Source organism: Helicoverpa armigera, chromosome 8, assembly GCF_030705265.1.
Source record: "Helicoverpa armigera isolate CAAS_96S chromosome 8, ASM3070526v1, whole genome shotgun sequence".
NCBI classification, from domain to species: Eukaryota; Metazoa; Arthropoda; class Insecta; order Lepidoptera; family Noctuidae; genus Helicoverpa; species Helicoverpa armigera.
In genome coordinates this window covers 5,090,931-5,115,237 of record NC_087127.1, presented here as the reverse complement: position 1 = coordinate 5,115,237, position 24,307 = coordinate 5,090,931, and the positions used below count along the sequence as shown (strand labels likewise).

The 24,307-nt window shown below is 36.2% G+C and overlaps 2 protein-coding genes across 2 annotated transcripts in view; one reads left to right on the top strand and one right to left on the bottom strand.

Annotated features, from left to right (window-relative positions):
- Positions 1-1,410: 1,410 nt before the first annotated feature.
- LOC110372852 (beta-3 adrenergic receptor) overlaps positions 1,411-24,307 on the bottom strand; it is a 122,172-nt gene continuing 99,275 nt past the window's right edge. Inside the window, exons 3-4 of the mRNA XM_049837921.2 lie at positions 5,243-5,461; positions 1,411-5,166 (exon numbers count right to left, since the gene is read on the bottom strand). Coding sequence (XP_049693878.2) covers positions 4,063-5,166; positions 5,243-5,461 — 1,323 coding nt within the window. The 3' untranslated portion in view covers positions 1,411-4,062. The remainder of the gene's footprint in view (positions 5,167-5,242; positions 5,462-24,307) is intronic.
- Positions 8,883-15,309, top strand: LOC110372851 (uncharacterized). Its single transcript, XM_021329852.3, has 8 exons — positions 8,883-9,191; positions 9,579-9,670; positions 10,130-10,254; positions 12,438-12,554; positions 12,980-13,164; positions 13,432-13,542; positions 13,793-14,280; positions 14,488-15,309. Exons 2-8 carry the CDS (start codon positions 9,621-9,623, stop codon positions 15,179-15,181), a joined length of 1,770 nt encoding a protein of 589 aa, XP_021185527.3. The 5' UTR covers positions 8,883-9,191; positions 9,579-9,620; the 3' UTR covers positions 15,182-15,309.

Genomic DNA, 24,307 nt, shown 5'->3' with positions numbered 1-24,307 from the left:
TGATTTTTTTAATAATCTACAGCATTTTCAGATAAAATATTAGTTGCATTTTAAGACACAAAAAAGAAGTAGGTACTTATCCACATATTCTTTTAGTTTTTTAAACTGCATTTTTGTCTGTTTTTCGTCTGAATTGAATATCGTCAACAATCCCATTTATTCGAAACCCTTTGTTGATAAACATAGTACAAATAGAATTAAAAAAGTGTAGTTGTTAGTTCGAAAAGAGATGCATAATTCACTTTCCATTGTAATGGCACCGCAAACTTTCATGAATGTTTCATGAAAAAACCTTTATTTGAATACAAAATACGAACTCAAAAGCTTTCTACTTTTTTTACAAACAAAAGTATTTTTTTTGTTATGTTCTATCGAGAATTTCACCGATAATTTTTACCGTTTATACGCATTTTTGATGTTAGTTTTTACAGTGTAAAGGCTAAGCAAACTTCATTGTCTTTCAATATTTTTCTGTCGGAGTGTATGTACATAGAAATTATTTTGTCTAGAGTATTCATTTTGTCATATTATGATTAGTATTATAATGACCTATGTACTCTAATTCTACCTCTACAATGTTTAATTATTTTCAAAATAATTCCTTTTTCTGTGATGTACGTTTGCATTTATTTAATTTAAACAATCTGGAACTTCTTGCTAAGAAATGCAGACACAAATGTTCGGTTGAATAGATGAAATAACAATCTCTTAGATTCCAGACATTGTTTCGACTAGAATGTAAATGCTTCGAGCTATTTGAAAAATCTCACAAGATGTTCTGTATTCAATTTAAATTATATTATTTTGTTACTAAAGCTTTTTCGTAACATTCCTAGATTTAAAAAATAAATATGTAGTATATAGTATTTTACTTATTTTGTAAGTATTTGATAAAATTATTAATAAAGAAAACTGACATTGATATGAGCAACATGTCAATATTGAGTTTGACAGCGCGCCATGATGAAATTTTGCGCGCGAAACGTCATGGCTCGTTTAATGGCGCTTGCCGTCATTTTCATACGGTAATCGAAACAGGCTGTAACAGTACCTAATAAAACAGAATTTAACGATGGTATTGTAGGAAAATAGCCAACTTGGCTACAACTGGGATAATACATCTAACAGTTAAAGCGTTAGATGTATTATTAGCTTTAATTAGCAGAATAATTTACAAACCTGACTGCATAATATGTAGTTCGTAATTGAACTTTTTTTGAAATTGTTTGACTTGTTAGGAGATTTTGTCTGTAAATTGTACCTTACCTTAATGTTGTTAGGGTATGTTTTTGTATGATTGTTACAACATCCTTTTAAATGCATAACAACAAACTTCTACAATCTTCAAGTTATCCTTGTTTCGATTTGTGTATCTTAGGATCAGGAATGAAACCACAAAATACCTTACAAGTGTTATTTAATTAATCTCTAATACATAATTTAAAATTAACACAGACATAAAACAACAGCTCATTGACTAGAATAACAATTCGTATTTACTTTATATTAAACATTTATCATCGAACAACGACATTTAAATCTTTTCTTTATAAATAATTTATCTTTACACTATGTCTACATCACTTTTCTAAGAAAACATTGCGAAAACAATATGCTGTCACCATCCACTAATAAACTATGAAATTACTTTTGGAGGAGCTTGAACAATGGTACAATTAATAAATATTTTGAAAAATAGATTCGTACTTTTTGTTCTCCTTCCAATCTGTGGAGGAAACTTGGTTTCCTGAAAATAAACTAATATTTGGCTTTGTGATAATGGATGAGTAGGTATGAATACATTTTAAGGTTCGTTTTGAAGGCTAGCTGCGGTCCGCATAAAATCGGTCACGGCTGCAATACGGGTTTGGGTACGAAAACGTTTTGGATCAATTTGCTGTTAGGTACAGTCGGCAGCTAGAATTTAAAACGTACCTTTATTATGTAGAGTAATAAATACGATATACCTAAGCAAATAAAACATAAATCTTAGACGTCATATACAAATGTCTATTAAATACAGGCTAGATATATTAACACATTTTTCATAATTTGCTTTGCAAAATTTTGGCTAATTTTATACTTTGTAATATGGCATCAGATACGCTATTTCAAAAATATACACTTTATGGTTTACCAAAAACAAAAGTTGCCCATACTCTTATATAGTCATTACAATCAATAAAAAACTAGGTATGTATGTAAATGGTTTTCCGAGAACACCATTTAATAAACGGAACAAGAAGCATTCGACTGTAGGTACATAGACAAATATACAATTTACTAGAAATATACAACTTACGAATAAGGTCAACAGTGATTTCAAATACTTATAACATTTCAAAAATACATAAATATAATATTTTCTTAGCTCAATAATAACATTTTTATTGGCCTCAACTTTCAATAAGCGTACTGTGGACTAGGTTAGATATAAATTAATAATTACCTGAAAAAATCTGAATATTTGAACGTTTCATCAAAACATTGGATATTTGAATTTTCGCAAAGACTGGAGAAAAATACATCTTTTTATCCTGAAATGTTTCAGGTCATAGGTACATAAAATAGTTATAAAAATAGCGCAAATGAAACTATATAGGCCGAAATATTCTAGTATATACTGATGGCATAAATAAACAAAGGTATAATCCAAAAAATAGGTCCATATTTTGTGTAGAAACGCCTTCTTATTATACATCCCTGGGGGCCAAACGAGTATTGGGCAAAATAATAGTGAATATCATCGTATGTAAGTCATTAACTATGTCGGTAAAGAAAATAGTACTTCTTTTGTACGCAATAAAGTTGTGATTACACTAAACAGAGAAGACGTACTCGTATTTTTCAATTAAAAAACCAAGGGCTTATTTTTGAAAATTTAACCCGGTGTTTTTTAAAAGCAACGTAATCGAACGTCAACCACAGTTTATCTAACAACAAGATTAACTAATTTTTAATCAAAATCTGTACAGATGAAGCTACTTGGGGCGAGAGTGAAGTAAGAGATTGCTTTCCCTGCTAAACTAACAGAAGTTCGGTCTAATCTGTGTAAGCGTGTAGTGACACTGAAGTCACAGGAGTTCCCAACTTGGACGGTTGCGATGCGTAAAAGCGTTGCAATGTAAACTATCTCTTAACAAACCTATGTGCACTCAACTTAACAAACCTAGGCCCATCTGGAACTAGGCCAAATAACACACAAGGTTGTACATCCTAAGACATTTATATACACAAGTTATATTTGTATATACCTAGCTATCGTTCGACAAACAACTGCGATCTATATACCTACTAATAAGCCTCTGACCTTGGTCTTTACTTACGCATCTGGACCTAACAACTATTTATATATAAATAAATATATAATTTCAATTATTCCATTCATATTGAGTTATACGTTATTTATTATCTAGGTACACAATGTTGGCAGAAAATGTACAATGAACCTGGCTCATTGACGAAAAATAAATGCTGACGATGTTATAAATAACTGGCTTTAAAACTGTAATCAATCAACTAGGGAGGTAAGCAGACTATAAAAATATATTTGGCTTCGTTTGTACGTGTGTAACTAAATCCTTAAATTTTTATTTTTTAATAAAAATAATTTAATTTACAAGTAAAATGACAACAGCCCAACGGTTAAGATGCGTCACAGGAGAAAAACCTAGTTCGATCCTACGCGTTGCACTATTGACATTAATCTTAAAAATAAAACAGGTCATAAAAAAATAAAACAACGAAATCTCATATCTCACTAAACCTATGGAATATTTCGGAAATTATCTTTACGATACACTAAAGTAATACTTCAGTAGGTAAAGCTAACGATATGGAGGAACCCTGTAGGAGAAATCGTACGCCTACGATACAGTTGTAAATAGTCATAGGAAACTTTATATATTTGGTCACCGCCCGGGGAGGTCGAGACACGGGTGGACGAAGCGATTAAAAAATAACATCTCAAAACACCGAAGCATTTGACTTCGAACCACACACACACAGTTATTGTCTTTATACGCACATACATGAGCGACTACTCTAAGCTTAATACCCGTTTTATAAAGCGTCGTGTTTGTCATGAGTGCCGTTCTGCGGCCAAGTGAGCAGCAGCTGTTCGTCGGCGTGGCTGTCGAGGTGCACGTGCTCGGAGATGGCGGGCGAGTACGGCAGCCCGCCCAGCAGCGCGCCGCTCGAGCGCGACTGCTGGCGGCACAGCGGCCGCCGCGTCGGCGACTCGCTCTCGTCAGACATGGCACGCGTCACCGTGATACGCGGGGACTGTCGCCGCCGCCGGTCCCGGCCGCCCATCTCCTCCAGCCCCAGTGCACGACCCAGCACCACGTGCGGCGGAGCGCGAATGATTGGGATGGCCGACGTCCGTGGCCGTGGAGTCTCTTCTTCCTGTGAGTCTTGTAGCATATTGCACGACGCCGCCCGCTGAGCAGGCCGCTCGGACCCTCGCGACCCCATCGCTGCCGCGTCAGATAACCTCCTAGTTGTTGGCGGTCGTATGCATCCTGACCCCGCGGATAAAGAAGGTCTACGAGATCCACACGCGCTAGGAGTCCTTGCTTGTATTTCTTGTGTAACTTCGCTTTTAGTCATTCGTTTCCTTCTATAATTACGAAGAGAATCGCGTAACGCTCGACTTCTTATACCATATAAAATACCGTTAACTGGTGGTGCAGCCGCTAGCAAAGCCGCTGAAAGAGCGGCTATTGGCTGCGGCGGCACAGCCACAGCAGGCCATATCAATACGCAATAATATGGAAAGTACAAAATAGCCAGCGAACCGAGTGGCTGGAGAACTGCCGACAGAGCTCTTCGGCGTGGTGGTGGTGGAGGGGAGAAAGGATTTCTTTGGTGTGTGACTGTCACTTGCGCTGATAGTGTCACTTCGTAGATAGCCGCCGCGATCCTATGTCGATGGTAACGAGCTATGCGTAGGATCTTCAGGCTGCAGAGAAGAACGAGAGCTGCGGGCAGCAGCAGAGTGAGCGACGCGTACACGAGGCAGAATCCGAGCGCAGCCGGCCCGGCGCCACAGTCGGGTGCACAATTGCCCAGCCCAGCACTGTAGGCCAGGGGCGGCTGTGATGCAGCTAACGGGACCAGAAGAGCTGCCGTAGCCACCCAGCCACCCGCCACGCAAATCATTACCTGCAACCAAGAAAAGTATGAAGTTTGCGACATAACAATCTAGAGCCCTAAACCGGAACCGGAACAAAGATAGTACCTTCTTGGCAGACACAATAGCGGCATAATGTAGCGGTGCGGCAATGGCGGCCGCGCGGTCGGCATGCAGGCCGCAAACGGTCCACAGCTGCAGCGGGTGCAGCGCGTGCAGCAAGGCACTGCAGGCGCACGCGCCGCCGCCGCCACACAGCGCGGCGCCGCTGGCGAGCGCTCCCACCGCGCCCAGGTGTACCAGCAATACTGAAGATGCTGATGCCGGCTGGAAAAGTAAACAACCGTTAATTTCTTTTCCCTCGTCATACTACCCTAAATGGTTATGTCAAAAAAAAAAGTATTCGTGTAAAGATCCGTGTGATGTATGACTCTATCAGTAAATAAACAGGTTTTGAAATTATCATATGTAAGTATAGGAATTGTGTACGTAAGTCGCTCTCAGTAACCCATTTCATCCGATGTATGAACACGATGATAATAGATGAAGTTTAATCGATATCTGCCACAGCACAGACATTTGAGCTTTGCATCGAGCTAGATTGGTTACAGACATTGATGTTCATATTCGGATCAGATACCGAGCTTCTAATTTTCTAGCCGAACTGGCCTGTTGTTGCGAATTGGAATGTCGGATGAGCTTGTCATTTACAACGGCTTAACAAAGGATTCATTTTTTTATCTTTCAGTTATTCATCTGGAGATCTTTTGATTACTTCGTCTATTCAGGTCACTAGGTTTCTACTAGTTTTGTGGCTAACGCTTGGAATGGTAAGTTAACTTTAAAAATTTATGCGAGAATTCCGTGATTTCTGTGACGGATGAAATAGTACTCCAGAGTAGCGTGCCCTGAAAAGAAATTCGATTGCAGTAGAGGAAAAGTTAAGTAAGAAACCAAGTTATCGAATGCTGATTTTCATATGAAGCAAGCGAGTGAATTTGTTAAGGAACGAAAAAGCTTTAAAAGACCGCGTTGTTTTTAATAAAATTGTCGTTTCGTGCTACGTTCAAAGCGAAAATGTTTTTAGAAGATAATTATTCGGCATTTTCCAGTGCATGTTTCACGTTGTTATGAAGCCCATTCGCGTTTATAGAAGACTGCGATTTTCTTTGTTTATTAACATTTTGAATGTGATATATTTTTATAACACTCTTTCAATTATGTTTATCTAAAAAGAGATTTTATTATATACGTTGATGACTCATTGTCATGTTGTTGATGTTGGTGAGGGAGTGTCAGACTCTTACTGACTAAAAACCGTCGTATTCCGTCATAGGCATTTTATGTACCAGGGCCGCGGTATCTCTTTCGTACAACCCGCAGCCTAACTGCCTTATCCCAATTTTTATTTGATCCCGGCTCTCTTCGTCAACGTTTTTCTATAAGAAAAGTCGTGAATATTTAAACTTAAACTTTTATAGCTCCATTCAGAAGTCGTATATTCGTAGAACCCCAGAGGTCAGCTCATGTGTGCTAATAAAATATTACTGGGACCTCTTTTCACCAGTGAGCTCCTGATTAATATGGAATGAATACAACACAATAACATACAGTATGTTTACTTTATAATACGGTTCCGGAGAATTGCTCACATGAGGTCTTTTGTGTTAAAAAGTAGAAAAAATGTAAGCCTCCTCTGTACCAGTTGAGTACCTATATAACCTAACCTACCTACTACTTATTTATTTACTACTTATATTATTTTCAGTTATTTTATTCCACATGTATAATATGTTTATAAGGAACGTTATAAGTAGATACGTTAAGCAACTGGTGGAATGAAAAGAATTCGCTTCCACGATAAAACCTCTTTTACACAAATAGCTTATTACATTGATACATGAGCTTTAATAAATTAATCATACTTCAATATAACTTCATATCCGAACCACAGTTACATTAAAGGCTATTAATTTATTAATCACATGACGACGAATGGATTTACCGGCGGATATGACGTAGGTAGCTCGGTCGCGACCTCTGCCGGCTCTTCCGTAGCAACAAGTGGTTATGGAAGAAACAGCTTCCTCGAGTGGCGAGGGGTTATTGTGAAAGCAGGAAGCTACGGCGATGAGGGGTTGAGTCGTTGAGTACAACTTGAATGTGTTCTCAATTCTTTAAAAGTTATATTATTAGTCTGTGCGTTTTACCTCCTGTAATTTTATAATATGACCAAATAACATTGTCGAAAAACATAGTGAATACAGTCACGGACATAAATGGTCTAGTAATTTCCAAACCTTTGCAAAAACGGATCCACCGGTTGAAATGATTGTTGAAACAGTGGCAAATTGCTAGTACATAAATAACCGCAAGCTTTACGTAATAAGTACCTACTAGCTATATCAACACACTCAATATCACATCCTTCCCTCTGTTTGTTCTTGAAGGTTAAAAAAAATCAGGAAATTCAAAAACATTTCTACAAAAACGAAACCTTTTTGGTTTAACCAAAATATTTTATAACCTCCATGTTAACCCTTTGTGTGCTACGCAGCGTACAGAATTAATATCCCCTGGCATTCCAAGCTTGCCATTGCGAAGTCCACAGGGTTACATACGACAGTCGACATGATTTCTGTGAACTGTGACGAAGTCAGGTATGCGCTCAAGTGAATCTCTAATTGAGCGTAGGTATCTGTCTTTTGAGGGTTTTTGAAGAATAAATGGTGATGTTACTTTTACATCCGGTTAGACTGGAAGCCGACCCCAACGTAGTTTGGGAAAAAGGCTCGGAGGATGAGGATGATGTTACTTTTCTTGAAGTGAAAAAAAAAACTTAGTGTTTAATATAAATATATCTTTGGTGTCATTTAGTTGTATGTATGTTAAGTTTGTGTAAAGATATAAGTAGATTTGTAACTGCAATAAAGGCATTCGAAGCTTGCCAATGCGAGGGCCATAGGGTTGAGTACCGACATGATGTAATGTCTATACCGTGACGAAGTCAGGTATGCGCTCAAGTGAATCTCTAATTGAGCGTAGCATTTGAAGGTTTTGGAGAATAAATGGTGACGTTCCTTTTCTTGAAGTGAAAAATGAGCTTGTTTAAAAAATTATAATATTATTGTTATTAAATTTTCGTAATGGAGTTACAAAATCTATGTATTAGAATAATTCAGTCTAGATTCGTGAAAATTACTTAATGTGAAAATAAAGTGATATGAGATTGGGTGATTTATTCTCTGTCGATAATATTGTATTACAACCGTTAGGTAAACATTATCTATTTTAGAATCTTATCTCCCTTTTTTACTGGGCTAAAACTTGAACATTAAAAAACTTTCTGACTCTCTTTGACATTCTACTAGTTACTAAGCCGTTTTTGTTACTTTATTTTTTTGCCAAAAGAACACATGCACGAACTAACAGCAACTTCGATAAAAACACAATTTCTTTGACTATGTAAATATGATATTATTCAAACCTAACCCATTTGTGGTTCATTTCGTATTCAAGCAACATTTTCATGTTTTATTTTCCTATCAAAAAGTTTGCAACCCGTTCCTCGTATTGCCTGTTCCTAATAATTTTCACTTTTCTATTTGTATAGGACTGAATTTGAGGACTTTAGAAAGTCTATGCTGTCGTAAATATTTAGTTTACAATAAGCTCTCCAACGACTGGACACTAGATCTTCGACACAAGATCGATTTAGAAGCAAGAGTTTAGTTCAAGATTTTTTTAGTGAGGGTGTAGGTGAAGGAAGAACTTGGTTCAAACAGGGCTGATCTGAAGAGATTGTTCAGTAGTTCTAAGCCCTACATCGAAGAAGTATTTATACATCCATGGGGACCACATAATCTTTTTGCTCTATGTCAACCTATTTGACATGATGCTGTCATAAATTGCCACGCGAAATCAATGGACGGAAAATACAAATCCCGTTGGTAAAGAAATTAATCAGTAATATGTCCAGGAGGAACAAAATTAGGGTAATGAGGACAGAGTCGAAATAACTACGATCGACTCTATCCAAAATAATATATTCCAAATTGTAAGTATGAAGATTATGGTATTTTTAAATTGTAACTCACAATTTGCTCAGAACCCGTTTCAATGGTTTTATGAATTCCCCGTTGTGCATATGTTTTGTAATATTTAATACAGTATTCGTTCAGTTGATATCCTATTGAGCATTTCTGAGACAACCCTCGAATCCATAGGTTTCGTTGTACAGGAAACTACTAAGGCTAATGTAGTACTGTCTACAGAAGAAAACCTATTTGTAAGTTCTGTAGATACAACATAAGATATAGAAGCGAAATCTAAGTCGATTTCTCAAAATTCGTCTTGTCCTACGAACCTTAAAAGTGCCAACTTCTGTGAACTAAAAAACTTGCATAAATAAGTACTGCATATTATAATGTAAAATATTTTCCAGATTTCGTGCATATCTAAATGGGAACAAAAGTAAACTATCACAATGTGTTTTGTCTTCACGTGCTGCGGTTGGATAGTTGATCTCGTCCAGAGGTACATAAATTATCTAGTTAACTTGCGAACTACGCGATAATTGAGGAAGCGAACGAAAATAGATTTTTTTGAAGCTTCGTTACGGCAAAGTATAAACACATTATATTTATCAAGGGCATGAAGGTTATTAATGCAATTTTAGCATGGATGTAGAAAAATAATTTATAGTAAGTTCAGAATTCCAAAAAATTACAGCTTATTGGAATTTTGTGTTACATCAAGAAGGGTCACTTGATGATTTCTCACCACCAAATCTCGTCTCGGCTGAAAAAAATGACAGCATTTACACACACACGCAAGCTTTACAATATGAACGCAATACACATAAAAATTGGTCATTTCGTTGTGGGTTAACGCTAATGTTAAGGGCATTTTTATGAGTATCGTATGCCATAGTGAGGCGCGTCCTTTTAGCATAAACGGCCTCTACTATAAATATAATGTTGATGCTTGCTACAGGATGTGGACCTTCACAATGTCATGCTTCATCAGCTCAGCAGTCGGCTGCGTGATGTTGACGTCTTCCATGTCAGGCATTGCTCTCGGATACAATTACTCATTGGCTGAGTTTATGGAGTTGAAAGGTTAGTACATCAACTGTGTTTTTTTTTTGTCACACTCTGTGAGAGAACAAGTTTCTGCACCGTAGGTTAAGATGGGCAATAGGGTGTCCCAAGACATAAGGGGGAATTTTTTTTTCTCGAATTCAAATACGCATACCCTCTAATTTTTTTAGGTTTGACCTCATTATCTCCTATAATAAATATTATCTCGATCAGACAGTGGTAACCCGTGCCGACTTAATGCCAAAGTTTTCACATGAAAATTTGTACTGACTTACTATGGAGAAATTTAGATCTTAATTATTATTACTAAAAATAAACCTTGAATACATCCAAATAATGTTTTATCTTCTCATATACATTGAAAAATAATATCATTGTTAAAATTTTCATTTTAAAGTAGTTTTTTTTTACAGTCAGGATAAATTTTCCGATGTTCTAGGACTGTACCTAACAATAATTATTTTTGTTCCTCATCTACTGTGATTAATCAATAAAAGTCTTGCATGAACTTCACCGATCTTTCGGCCACATCGTTCACTAACTCTCAGTGCTGAAACTTTGGCTTTTTGATACGAAGCATTATTTGACTAGAAGGTAGGACACATTCATGTAGAAAACTGTCATTATATTTTAAGGCGATCGATCAAAGAACTCGCTTTTTGCTGAAATGAAGTTAGATGTGATTTTGTCATACAACGTACCGTAAAGATCTTCTTTTGAAAAAAAAACTTAACCAAAGACAAAATAACCCTGAAAACGATACATCCAATCGTTTTCAAGAGTTATTTTCCTTTGCTCCTCTGAGGCACGCGCTTTCTGTAACTAACTGTAGGCCGGCTGCTCTCCTGGCTGTCATTTGACATCTTGGACAGTCGTTTCGGGTAGTCAGAAGCCAATAAGTCTGACACTAGTCTTATCAAAGGGATATTGGGTTGCTGGGTAACTGGGTTGAGAAGTCAGATAGGCAGTCGCTCCTTGTAAAACTCTAGTACTCAGCTGAATCCGGCAAGACTGGAAGCCGACCCCAACATAGTTGGGATAAGGCTCGGGACATGATGATTTATTCTTATTAATCAAAATCAAATAAATTACATATCTAAGTTGCTGAAAAAGTCGTGATAGCGTTGCTTAAAAACGTCTTGTGTCTTTTGTCCCTCCAAACTTGATACAAGGTGACGAGTTTCGTCACACAATTAGGCAAAGATTTAGTTGGAATACGCGCCTTTTCCCAGTAGATAATATAATGCATTCGCGACTAGTAAGATTTACGTTTTCATTCACAATTAAATTAATTTCCCGAATATCACAACATAGTATACAACAAAGTCGCTTTTTCTGTCCCCGTGTCCCGTTGTAAGCTTACCTAATTATTCAAAACTACGCAACCGATTTTCATGCGGTTTTCTCTAATAGATAGAGTGATTAAAGAGGAAGGTTTACATGTATAATAACACACATTAAATAGTGCAGAAATACTGTTATTCCGTGCGAAGCCGGAGCGGGTCGCTAGTTGTTCTATGAAACTGCCAGAACTTGTCCATTAGACGGAAGTTTTGAGCCCATCATTTGATGCTTCATGTCCCCTAATTAAAAATATACTCTTTTTATAACTGCTTAAGTCTAGTGACATGTTGGCTGTTTGAAAACAATGTTTCGATCACTAAATAACAAGAAATCACAAGCACATCGACGAGTTAGATCGCGTTAGTCTTAGAGAGCAAGTATGACATACATTCAAATGTAAGTCGGCACGGGTTACCGTGGTCCTACCACCATAAAATTTTATTTATAATAGTTTTGGACCAAAAGGAAAAAAATAGGAGGGTATGCGTTAAAAAAAAATGACTTTGATTTTTTTGGGACACCCTAATGGGCAAGATACATTATGTTGACTAATTTTCGCTTGAGAGAAAGGGGAAGGCAACTGTGCTGTGTTGATCATTAACAAACACTAATCACTAGGGTAGATTTGTTTTTCTTGGTACATGTGCCAAGTTGCAAAAAAATAGGAAAGCAAATATGAATAATGAGACGTACAAATGTTCTGTTAGTTATTTTATTTCACTCTTGATAATTTTACATTCTCGTAGCCGTGTTAACAATTCTAGGTTCTCGCGACTCTAAGTAATTTCGCTTTTCAAATAAGGCAGCATTATTTTCGTTTGTTTTTTCATCCTAACAAGCGATATTTTAATTTCCAGACACGAACGTGTCGGTGTACCTGAAGCGAGGTGTGTTTGACGACGAGATAGCTGACGACATGGACTGGCGGCGCAGCGGACGCAAGCCCGTCGCCGGACACATCGGCGAGAATGATCGTATGACACATTTATTTAATTAAATACTAGCCACTTTTCACGGGCCGCGGTTGGATAAAATACATAATAACGTATGGCACTCAGGAAAATTGTAGCTCTGCTGTCAGATCAGAGGAAGAATTGTGGAAATCCGACCAGGCAGCGGTTCCAAATATTACCTACTACATACAAACATACCTCTTTGTACCTAATATTAGCATACCTACATTATTTTCTCGCAATTAATTTCTACTCCTCTATTTACATTTACCCCTTAGATTACACGTGTACAGTGACACCCGTATTCGCTTTTAGATAACATGTTAGTTTTTATATTTTCGAAACATGATAAAAAGTACATACGAATATCATTCATTCAATTATTTCGTTGAACGTGTGACAAAAAGTCGAGTTTTTTTTCTAATGCGATGTCTTGCAACATTTAGTGAGGACCGGAGCACCCGCGGATGACGACGATGCCAGCACTTTACGTTCTGGTCGAAGACTGGACGATTCTATATTTGAATCCGATCAGAATAGTTTTGAGGGTGCCCTGATGAAGCTTACAGCTAAGCCGCCATACCAGAGTACTGACCCACCACTGATTACCGAAGATATGGAGATGGTAGAAGTAAGTATTAAAAGAATAAATAAGAACATTTGGTTGCGAAAATAAGACCGCTCTATTGATGAAGTGGTCAACACAAATGTTATGCATCTGAAGATGCGTATATTTTATTATGTTTGGTCCCTGTGAGGTAATACGTACTTACTGTGGTCGAAGCATCCGTAGGTACCTGATTAGGAAAAACATGGCTATCTAGATAAAATGAAGTGTTTACCTCATTAAGATTATCCATTGTCAGTTAAGTTTTGTAATAAACATAATATTTTTTAGGCTGCTACAAGTCATCCGTCAGGTTCTTTAGATCAGATGAAGGCAATACAAAGCTTAATTGACTCAAGAAGAGCAATGGCTGCTTCAATTGGAACAACTTTTTCCCCCATGGTAAGCACAATCTACATAAATTTTCTTTCTTTCATCTGCATTGCACGAATTACAGCATAACACGTCTCGTTTTGCATGTTTTATTTTTGTATTTATTGACTATACAAAATATGTAAGTCCATCATACATCGCACGCGAACATGCATAAAATACTTTGTTGTTTTCCTCGATAAGTTTTGAGTAAAGTTACCAAATCGGACTATTTATTCCTAAACTTTTCACTACTTATTTTTATATATTCCACTTGCAGGCGACTTATGCAGCACTGGATAACAGGCTACCATTTCTCCCAGTCAACAACAATCCTAATGAACCTGGAAATCCTGATGCCCAATACAGACGCGTGATGAATCCAATGCATGCCGTGAAACCACCAAACGTTAACCCCGCGCGGTATGCCGTGCCTGATGCAAACATAGCCAGCGGATACAACTGGGTCATTCCGAAGAAACCGATGCTATTTCCCAAGTCTGGACTGCCAGATTTTTACATATTGTCACCGACATACCCATCAGCTATTACAGTGCCACCGCGATTAGTAAGGCCTGGTAATCCTGTCACGAAAGTAGACGAGGAAGAGGAACTCAAGGCAGAAGGCCCTGTCATGTTTGCTACAAGAACAGGACCGCCACCGATGGCCAAAACATCTCAAACATCAAAGCCCGCCATACTTGAAAAGATAGAGAAAGAATCAGAAACCTTTAATGAGAGGTTTTTACTAGAGGGTGATGAACCAGGGTAAAGAAATTATGCTATATTCATTATTCTAAATTTATCTTGTTTTATAAGGTAGTAATTATAATTTTAACACTACATGATTGAGTCCTGCATACAAAATAAGGTTTTATGGATATTTCTGAGCATGTAATTTTGAGACAGTGTTAAGCCATATGATTTATTTACATGATTATTTTTCATTTTGTTATATTTTTTAACTTTTTTCAGCAAAAACGATTTCGCAAAGTTGCCGAATTTCGGGAAATCATCGGAAGAAGAATACGAAGATGAAATAAAAGGTCTCCCAGTTCGTAAACGCAGAAGTGTGAAAGACAACTTTCAAAACGGTGACGAAACACTCTCTAGAGAAATAAATACTCCATTTGATAATGCAAGTGAGAAAAGCAATCGTACCAAGTATTTCTCAAAGAACATATTTACAGCAACCGCTTGGATAACTGATAATTTAATTAATAGCAATAATAACAGCCTTGCTAGGAACGAAATCAAGAATATTGTTGAAGATAATGCAGAAATCGATAATGACACAGCAACTGCCAGCAATACTGACCAGCATACTTATAATAATGGACAACATGTAAGTGCTGACTTTAAAAAATTCCTCAGCCGTTTAATCAAAAGTATGGAAAACGAGAAAGACCCTGCTACAGAAACTACGCCTGAAGCTGATTCGGTTACAGTTAAAATGAATGTGAAAATAAGAAGGCTACCGTTTGAGAGTAGAATAGTTTCCGGTAATTATGAACCAAATAACGAACCGATAAGGATGATTGATTCAGAAGAAACGTTAAGTAACCAAGAAATGTTAAATAGCATTAGTGTAAACTTAAATGAAGCAGGATTGTTGAGAGACTCAGCGTCGTCAACTTTCGTGAAGTTATTGCAATCTTCGCTAACTTGAATGAAACCCATGTATTGTCTACTGTCTATTTAATTTTGTTTATTGTATTGTAGTGTTTTGTCAAATGTAACAATGTTTGGTCTATTATGTCTGGTCCGGTGTTATTTATTATAGTGTGACATAACTTCTATGTGAATTTTTATTTGACTATCCTTAATACTGAGAGTTGGTTAACTTGCTCATCGGTTATAGGTATGTATTATGTAAATTGTTTTCACCCGCGACCCGTGGGGTGCTCTGCGGGCATCCGAAGAAAAAGTAATCTGCAGCTCAATAAATGGGATAGCTAATACTGAGAGAGATTTTCAAACCCGATCAGTTCCTTAAATTAGAGCGTCCAGGTATACAATCCATCAAACACTTCAGCTTTAGAATATTAGTATGGACCCTTAATATTTACGTCAAAAAGTCAAAAAGATCCCATGTGTGACACATGGATGTGGGTAAATTATATTGTCAATAATAAAAATGAAAGCCACACATCTAGCTATGCACTCTAGCTGCCACTTAACTCTGTGCTTGCCGTTGGACATAAACTTGGGAGAGAGCATTATAACATTATGATGACTCTAAAATAAACTGCTGGAGAACTAACGTAGACGCCTGATGAATCTTAAGCCTATCTGTTTTAACACTTTTGCAAGAACTGCATGATCGATCATCATAATAATTTTGGAAAGTTGCCCAGAAAGTTAGAAAAAAAAAATTAAATCTTAATGACCATACAACGATTTTATATAACAGTCGCTTATTAGATTATGAATTGCGAGAGGTCAAATCGTAACATATAAATGAAAAGAAAATTGTATTTAATACACGAACTGTCTCGGCGTTATTAGCAGCGATGCTTTGCAAACCCGTCACTACACTTATTCAACGTAGTTCGATTCGACCAATGTTAATTTCGGAAATTAATGCATTTCTGTTAACACAATACGTGTCAGTGTATGTTCACGTGCGACTACGTAAATAAAGTCCATTGCACATTTTAGATTGCTCGGTTAATAGTAGCCATGCAATAGTATTTTGTGCAGTTGATGAAATACAAACGGCCATGTTTGTGATCGTTGAACAAGGTTCCAATTAAAACATGAAATGGAAAACTAATGTTGGTTTAGTTTTTATTGCACCTGCAATAATTGAGCTACAATTTTTTTTCTTTGCAAAAAGTATGCCATAATAGCAGGTTTTGGGAGGCATTTAAGATGTTTCTATCTTTGATATACATATACTATACTATAATTTGAGTTATAACGTTCAAAAATCCTCTTAAAATTACCATCTATATTTTGTATTATAACAACAATTCATTTCAAAAATTCCAAGGCAAAATAAATTAGTTAGAAGCTGTATCTTCTCTTACATTTAACACCGCTTACACTTCACGCGTAAATTATGCTTAAACTTGCGTAAATATATGCGATAAAATTCTATTAAGGCGTACCCACGGCACAGTTTAGATGGGAAGATAAATTATGACTCATAAACCTGTATCCATGAAAGTCATGGTTCACGTTAAACTCCCGATAATATTGCTATATTGCTCAGGAATATCTTTTAGTCTCGAAGTTAAAGGGCGCTCGAGCATGTAACTGTCGCTCGGAAAATTCGAGAATTTTAGATGACGGAGTTTTTCGAAAAAGGAATTGTAATTACTATCTCCAACGAAGTATGATGATGGAATTATGTAAAAGTCTGAATTCAACCGTTTATTTATTCAATATTGAAATAAAATTTAAGTTTAACACCTTTAAAGATAATTGTTCTTTTCAGTTAATCGGTGCGGAATATAAAAAGTTAATAGGCTTTTATATTATTTAAATGAAGGATTACCTTTCATCTTCGTTATTAAGGCTTAGGAAAAAACATCTTTCTTTTCGTTATCAAACAGGTAGGTACTTACAGATTAAATTGGTTAATCCGCACTTCATTGAACGAGAGAAAAGAAGAGCTATTAATTTACCCGGTATTGGTTATTTATTTTATTTCCTATAACATAGATATTTTTAAAAACCTTAATAAAGTCTCATTATAATACCAAAAGTAAACAAAACAAGTAAGTACATATTTAAGATGAGCTCAATTAAGCTGATACTAAATGAACAAACTAAGCAAAAACGAGTATTTGCCTGAAAGTGCAAACGACGGTAATTACCGGCTACTGGCAGCTTATCTGAGCGACAGTAATAGGACACAGAGCTTATACACTGGTGGATTTACCGCTCGGTTTTTACAACCGGCTACTGAATGAACAGAACAATTGACAACTACCAGTACAAAGGATGCAGCCTGGTACTAAGCGTCAGAATTTTTCTTCTTCGAATGTGTTGCACGTACTTATACGGTCGATTTTACTCGTCTCAATCTCAATTCGTCTCAGTCAACGGTAATATTTAAGTACATAAGTTATTTTGACAAATTAACGACTTCGTCATAGTCTATCACCGAATATCACGGCAGGCCACCTGGATCTTACTAATGTTCGATTTTGAATAAATGATTACGAGGAATTCCTCTTTCTTCGAGGCAAAGAAATATTATTCTATTTTTGTTTATGGCAATCCGATGACAATGTCGACGATTCTGCAAGTGGAATGAGAAGCAAGTAGTGAATGTGATAAAAAAGGGATTTAATATGATGCTGTAGATAGAGCCGATCTCTTGTAATATTATTATTAAAATCGAGTCACCACGTCATACAAAAGCTGTCAGCAGCCATTTTGTTCAGCCTCAGCTCTTACCAGAGCAGAGCACTTAAAACTGTTTAAAGTTTGTAAAATGTGCTCTAAGTGTTACCTGGGTAGCTAGGCAAGGCGGAAATAAGGCGCTATGATGGTATTAGAGATCCGTAAAAATTAGAAGAATGCTTTGAACATTTTTTTTTAAGTTTTCAGAATCTGATAAAAAAACAGCTTTGCTATCGAATACTGCTGTAAAGTGAATGCCTTGCGTAAATGTATTTTGTTTCATCTTAAAAATATATCCATCATCAACCACTACTGAGCCCAGACCTCTTCTCTTACAGATATGAATCGACCTTGCTCAATGCAGGTTGGTGAGACTTTTTAGTCCAGGTTTCCCGAGTTTTTTTTCTTCACTACTTTAAAAAATATATGTATCCAGTAAAAAAGTATAGGTATGGTCAAAATAACAATAAAAGTTATATTTAAAACTGCTGAACTGACAAAACTTGCGTAAATATGGTAATTGGTAACATGATTGCTTCAGTCGTGCTAACTGTTATGTTGGTAGCCTGCTAATGTGTAGTGAGAACAAACAAAACGGTTATACCTGTGCATAAACTCTTGTTATATTGCCTTTCTAACGACTTTTTATGATACTTCTACGATAACGATCAAAGTGTGCATTATTATTAAGAGTTGATATAAGCATAAAAACTTCGAAGTAATATAGGTAGTTTCAATTGTTATTTCTGTTGATTTAATTTAAACAACAATGAAAATAACTTAATATAACAGACCATTTTTGTAAATAACGTTACCGCATGACAATTTCCATTATTTATTTAAAGCTACACAAGGGTTTCAGGTATCGCGAGAAATGAGTTCAACAAATATAAGGAAATAATAAAAAGATTACCCACGCATTGACACAACAAAACACGAAAACCCTTTTGTCTTCCCACTCATTACAAAATCTGAATCTTTCTCTCCCATGAGTACTTGCCATGGAGAACAAAATGACTAGCGGAGATGTCATAACGCAAAATCTCTTTATAAATTAGCACCCCAAAATGCGGATTTGCGAGGGACGAGGAACATTACAAACTCCGCCCTTAGAATCCAAGGAACGCTTAGTTAGTTTTAGTAACTGATCGTTTTATTCACGCCTAACATACGTTACTTGGCCTACCAGAGAGCGCCTGACCTACCTGTCTTATGACTCCGTATCCGCTCATCTTTCCTTCCTCCAATCATCATCATCAGCCTACCGCAGTCCACTGCTGGACATAGGCCTCTCCAAGTGTACGCCACTGGGATCAATTTTCGGCTTCTCGCATCCAGCTCCTGCCAGCCGTCTTGCGCAAGTCATCACTCCACCGTGCCTGAGGACGTCCTACACTACGTTTGCCGGCGCGTGGTCTCCACTCTAGGACTCGTTTACCACAATGGTTATCGGTTCTTCCGCTAATATGGCCAGCCCACTGCCACTTCAGCTTGCTGATTCGGTGGGCTTCCTCCAATAGCAAATACGTAACTAAACCATTGTTTTATACTGTCCTCAGAAATCCTGAAAGGACTTTATAAAGATAATTTTATTAATATAACGCCCCTAGCTCCAAATGCACCCACGCGGAAAGTTAGGAAGGTTATGAGAAAATAAAATAAAAGGAGAACTGAGGAGGATTCTTGAACAACAACGAAATATCTTCAACCAAATTTCAAGGGGAGGAAAGTTCGACAGTGCTTATTAGGCATTTCTTTTTTTGTGAGTACTTTATCTAAGTTATATTCGTATAATATGAAAAAGACAATAAAAAATATATAATACAAAAATAGTCCACAATATTTAGTAACATTGGGTAGTGCCTGTAACAACGTTCTTTGCCCGTAGTACTAAGTACTATCAATATTTCATATACCTACTAGGACCAATGCGGGACTATCTATATTTTTTATTCATCCTTTGGCCCTCGAAGTAGATTTCGTCATTCTAGAATTACAACTGAAATAATTTTTACAATGTGAATATATTTTGGTTTTATTTCACAAACAGATCTGGCGCTTGGTCCGCTTTGTAAATTGGTACAAAGGTCACTCGTATCAATTGCTTCAAACTATAGCTACGATCTACGGAACCAGAGCAATTTTCGCGACAATTCCTCCATTTCGAGGCCAAGACGAGTGTCGGTCGAGTGGATAGATCCAGGTGAATGACGCGATGTGGTAGATACGGCACGGGCGCCGGCTTAACACCAGCTCCTTCAGATAATCTAGCCAACTAGTGCTGCCAATATCTGTGGAACATCAAAGATGACTTATGAGTCGGTTTTAGAAGGTCTTTGGTTGGTCATTTGATTAAGAGATGGGTCATGTGTGAAGGTCGTGCTAATCAGAATTACTTTTGGGCAAAGAGTTTTCATGCTGTAAAATACATGACAATGTTTACATACAGGACGATATGTAGATTGGACTTATATGCGTTTGGGGTGAATTTTGATTAATTCACTTTACGATCTAAAAACAATTACCGACATAGTTGCCCCAAACAATCCAAAAGGCATTCTATTTTTCATAATTACTTTCGTGAACATTGAATGAATCCACCAAAAGTATATGAAATTAAATTAAAATCCGGATGAACTCGGCTTCCTAGAGTACTTTGGTATTTTGTCAAACTAATTTAACTTCACAGCGGTATTCTTTTAATTAAAAGACTTGTTACGGGATTATTTGAATTTTACTGGTCATTTTGTTCGGAGACATTCTCTAGACGCGCTTGAAATTGTTTTGTTATTAAAAGAAAAACTCACTGTCTTAGAAATAATGGCATTTTACATAGTTTCAAAATCCTAACGTCCATTATAAACAGATTTATAATCTGATAGCAATCTTTTGATGGAACTACAAAAATGTGCGAAAAGGTTTCGAAAAATAGAGTACCTAGTAAATGAATGTCGCTCTAGTTAAGTATAACTATGTTAAATATTATTAAAATCATTACAAAATCACGATAAAGTTTTAACATAAATCGCTCAACATTTACCATAATTCGTGTCAAAATGTTGAATTGAATTCATTACCGCTGTGAGGCTTGATTCATAAATAAATTTTCGTCCATGAAAAACAAGTGTTATGGCCAAAGCATGTTTCATAGTATTTTGTGTCAGTTTTTGGACTAGTTTCAACAATACTACGGTGGTTTTACTAAAACAATTTATGTCGTGTCCTTTTGTATGGCTGTTTTTTCTCATTTCTGTAATGAGAAGAAATTTTAGTTTTACTTTAGGGTTGCATACATGCATAGTACCTTATATCTTAACTCTCTAAATTCTATTTGGTACTAGCTATTGCCCGCGACTTCGTCTGCGTGAGCAATATAGAATTTCCAATTTCGTTTATTTAATCATTCATTGCTCAGCCCCCGTAGGTGATAGCGTGATAATATGTAGCCTATGTGTTGAACCGGCCCCCAGATAATAGTCATGCAAAATTTGATTTAAATCAATCCAGTACTTTTTGAGTTTATCCGGGACAAACATACAGACAAACAGATAAACAGACATACAGACAAAAATTCTAAAAACTACATATTTGGGTTCAGAATCGATTATGGATCACCCCCCAAGTATTCTGTAAAAAAAATATTCAATGTACAGTTTTGACTTTCCTATCATTTTATTATATGTATAGATGTATAGATATAGATAGTAACGCAATATTGTTCAGCTAGATAGCCAAAGCCTGTTTTATTATGTTCACGTATAAAAAAATATTATTGCTAGGTTTCATCAAAATCTTTTTATCATAAATGTTTCCAAAGTAATAAAGAAAACTGTGCCTTTTTAAACATCCTGTTACTTAGCATCTTTTACAAAACTAAAGCCGACATACTGACGAATAGCTCACGTACCCTTAAAACAACGCATATAATGCATGTAAGTAGGTATCCAAAAAGGCAGAGTTGAACGTACCATACCGTAAACTCCATTAGTAACACCTGCATAACAAGGTAATCCGAATGCAATTCAATTCAATTCAATATTCCGAACATTTTCGGACGCAAATGGTGAAACCATATTCCTTTACCTTCAGACGTCTGGGGATTTGATAATGAAATTCTGATGGGAAACTCAATGGAGAAAGCTACAGTGAAATAAAAGATTTTGAACCTCTTCTTATCTTTTATTTTGTGACTTTCGAAGATTCGAATTATTTTGCCGTATCTGATTTTAAAGTAAAAGCTTAACTTAACGTAACGTTATCATTTACATTTGAATGTAAGTATTTTCATACATCTAGAACAGTGCTACTAAGTAATTACCAACAGAAACAGCTGCCCCTGTAACTATACTGATATTTTACCTAAAACTATTAATTATGAAAAAAACATGAAAATCCATGACGAAGTTTTCGAGGTTATCGTGAGTACAGATAGACATTTTTTTTTTCATAATTATTTCTTCAATGCATATTTTATTATTGCCCTTTCATAATATCTTAGAAGATTAAAAACACATCGAAATCAACAGATTAATAATCTAAGTACGAGTGTGCTTAAATCTATTTTAGATTCTACTGCGCTTTTCTTAATGGAAAATCTTAAATCACTTTTTTCGACCCTGGAATCCTTATCAAGGTCCAATCGTTGCGATTCCTACAGCAACGAGCAATAAAACCGGGACGAAGGTAGAATTCAATCCTGTACCTATAAATAAAATAGCATCATTTGAAATTCACTTGAACCTTGCATCCTTTGGAAATATTTCTCGCAAGGACAAGATAAGAGTAAGCTTAGATAGAAGGTATTCAGATAACAAATACCTAAATACCCATGTATGTAGGTAGTTACACTAACAACATTAATAACGGGACAGTATTCACCTATCAGTTGCTAAAACTGGTGGTACTTAATATTTTCTACCAATATTATTTCTATCATAATTTAAAATTACTTAAATTAAATCTTATCTCTTCTAACACACGAAACTATCGTCAAAAGACTCTGAAACACTTCTATAAACTGCGCCAATTTCCCTGCTACCGAGTGTAATAGACCAACACAGCTCAGTCTGTTTGCAAGCTCAGTGAGGCTAGAATTAGTGCAACCCATGGAGAACAAAATGACTAAAGGAGGTACCATAACGAAAAATCACCTAAGAAAGTACCTATCGCGCCAACATGCGGGTGTGCGGGGGATGACTAAAGTTCTATCTTCGCCTTTACACGCCTTCTTTGGACCTGATAATTTTTAGTAATTCCAAAAATCCTTGACAGGTATCCAAGAACCCAAACGCCTCGTCGGGTCACTCGTAGCTGATCATTTTGATCATGCCTACCGTCCTTTTGACCGACAAGAATACGCCTACCCTACCTTCCTTATGTCATCTCCGTTGCGTTTCCTTGTTCCGTAATGCAAGCTGTCTCTGCAGTTGCAATCGATATGAACACGAAGCTCTTTTTATACCGAGCGAATTGAATAATACATTAGGTTAGAGTTAGCATCTCTTTTGTGGCTGGATAATTCAGTTTTCACTTTAATATTAAAGTTTTCTCATCGTGAACTACGAAAACTATTTTAGTTGAGCTGATAAAATATCCTGTCAGACAGTTTCTGAAGGGATCATGATGAAACATTTATCTGTTTCAGTATCTAGGTTTTTTGAAGGTGCTCAAAAATAACAACATGATAGGTATTTTACAAGTGAAATGTTAAATTTAAAGTTTTTTATGAAGTCAAGTAAAGTTAAATTAAGAAACAGATGGTTAAAGTGTTTGACGATAATGCGACCTCTGTTTCAAATAGCAGAATTACCATTTATTCGCTATTTACTAATACTTAACAATAACCAACTTGCACTTTGGTCAGTTTTACTTGGGTGTTATTAAGTGAGCCATTTTATTTTAATTTTGATAAAAATGTATATCGCTAGCACTACGTTGGCTACAGCCGGTGTAACAAAGGCTGAATGAGAGTAGAAATTAAAAGACACTGTTATTTTAAGCTCCAGGACAGTAATAAAATTTTATACTTAAAAGCAGGACGATAAAAATACATTGTAGTTTTATTCAGACGACATGATGACACGTTGTTATTTTTCGGAAGTTATTTTCTCGTATACCCGTTATTATAATTCATCATAGTGGTATATTTACTATTACTGATAGGTATAATTACTACTAAGCCTTTTCTTTAATTAATATGTATTAAATTATTTCGGTTCTGAATTCCGCTCCAAAAAACTGCCAGGTGGTACTGGCAGTTTCCGTGAAATTACCTAAATAAAAGTAGTGTTTATATAATAATCAATATTTTTGCCTGACTTTTCCAGCAGGTTGATACATAAAACGATTCTGATAAGGATAATGGAAAACCGCAAAACGAAGGCACTTAATTAAAACCACAGTACAAAACTTTAAATCTTATTGACTTTTAAACAGAGCT

Bases quoted from the DNA above. Each gene is read 5' to 3' on its own strand.
- LOC110372851 (XM_021329852.3), top strand. From the start codon at position 9,621: ATGTGTTTTGTCTTCACGTGCTGCGGTTGGATAGTTGATCTCGTCCAG. The intron at 13,165-13,431 runs GTAAGTATTAAA...AATATTTTTTAG, and splicing joins AAGATATGGAGATGGTAGAA to GCTGCTACAAGTCATCCGTC. The intron at 13,543-13,792 runs GTAAGCACAATC...TTCCACTTGCAG, and splicing joins GAACAACTTTTTCCCCCATG to GCGACTTATGCAGCACTGGA.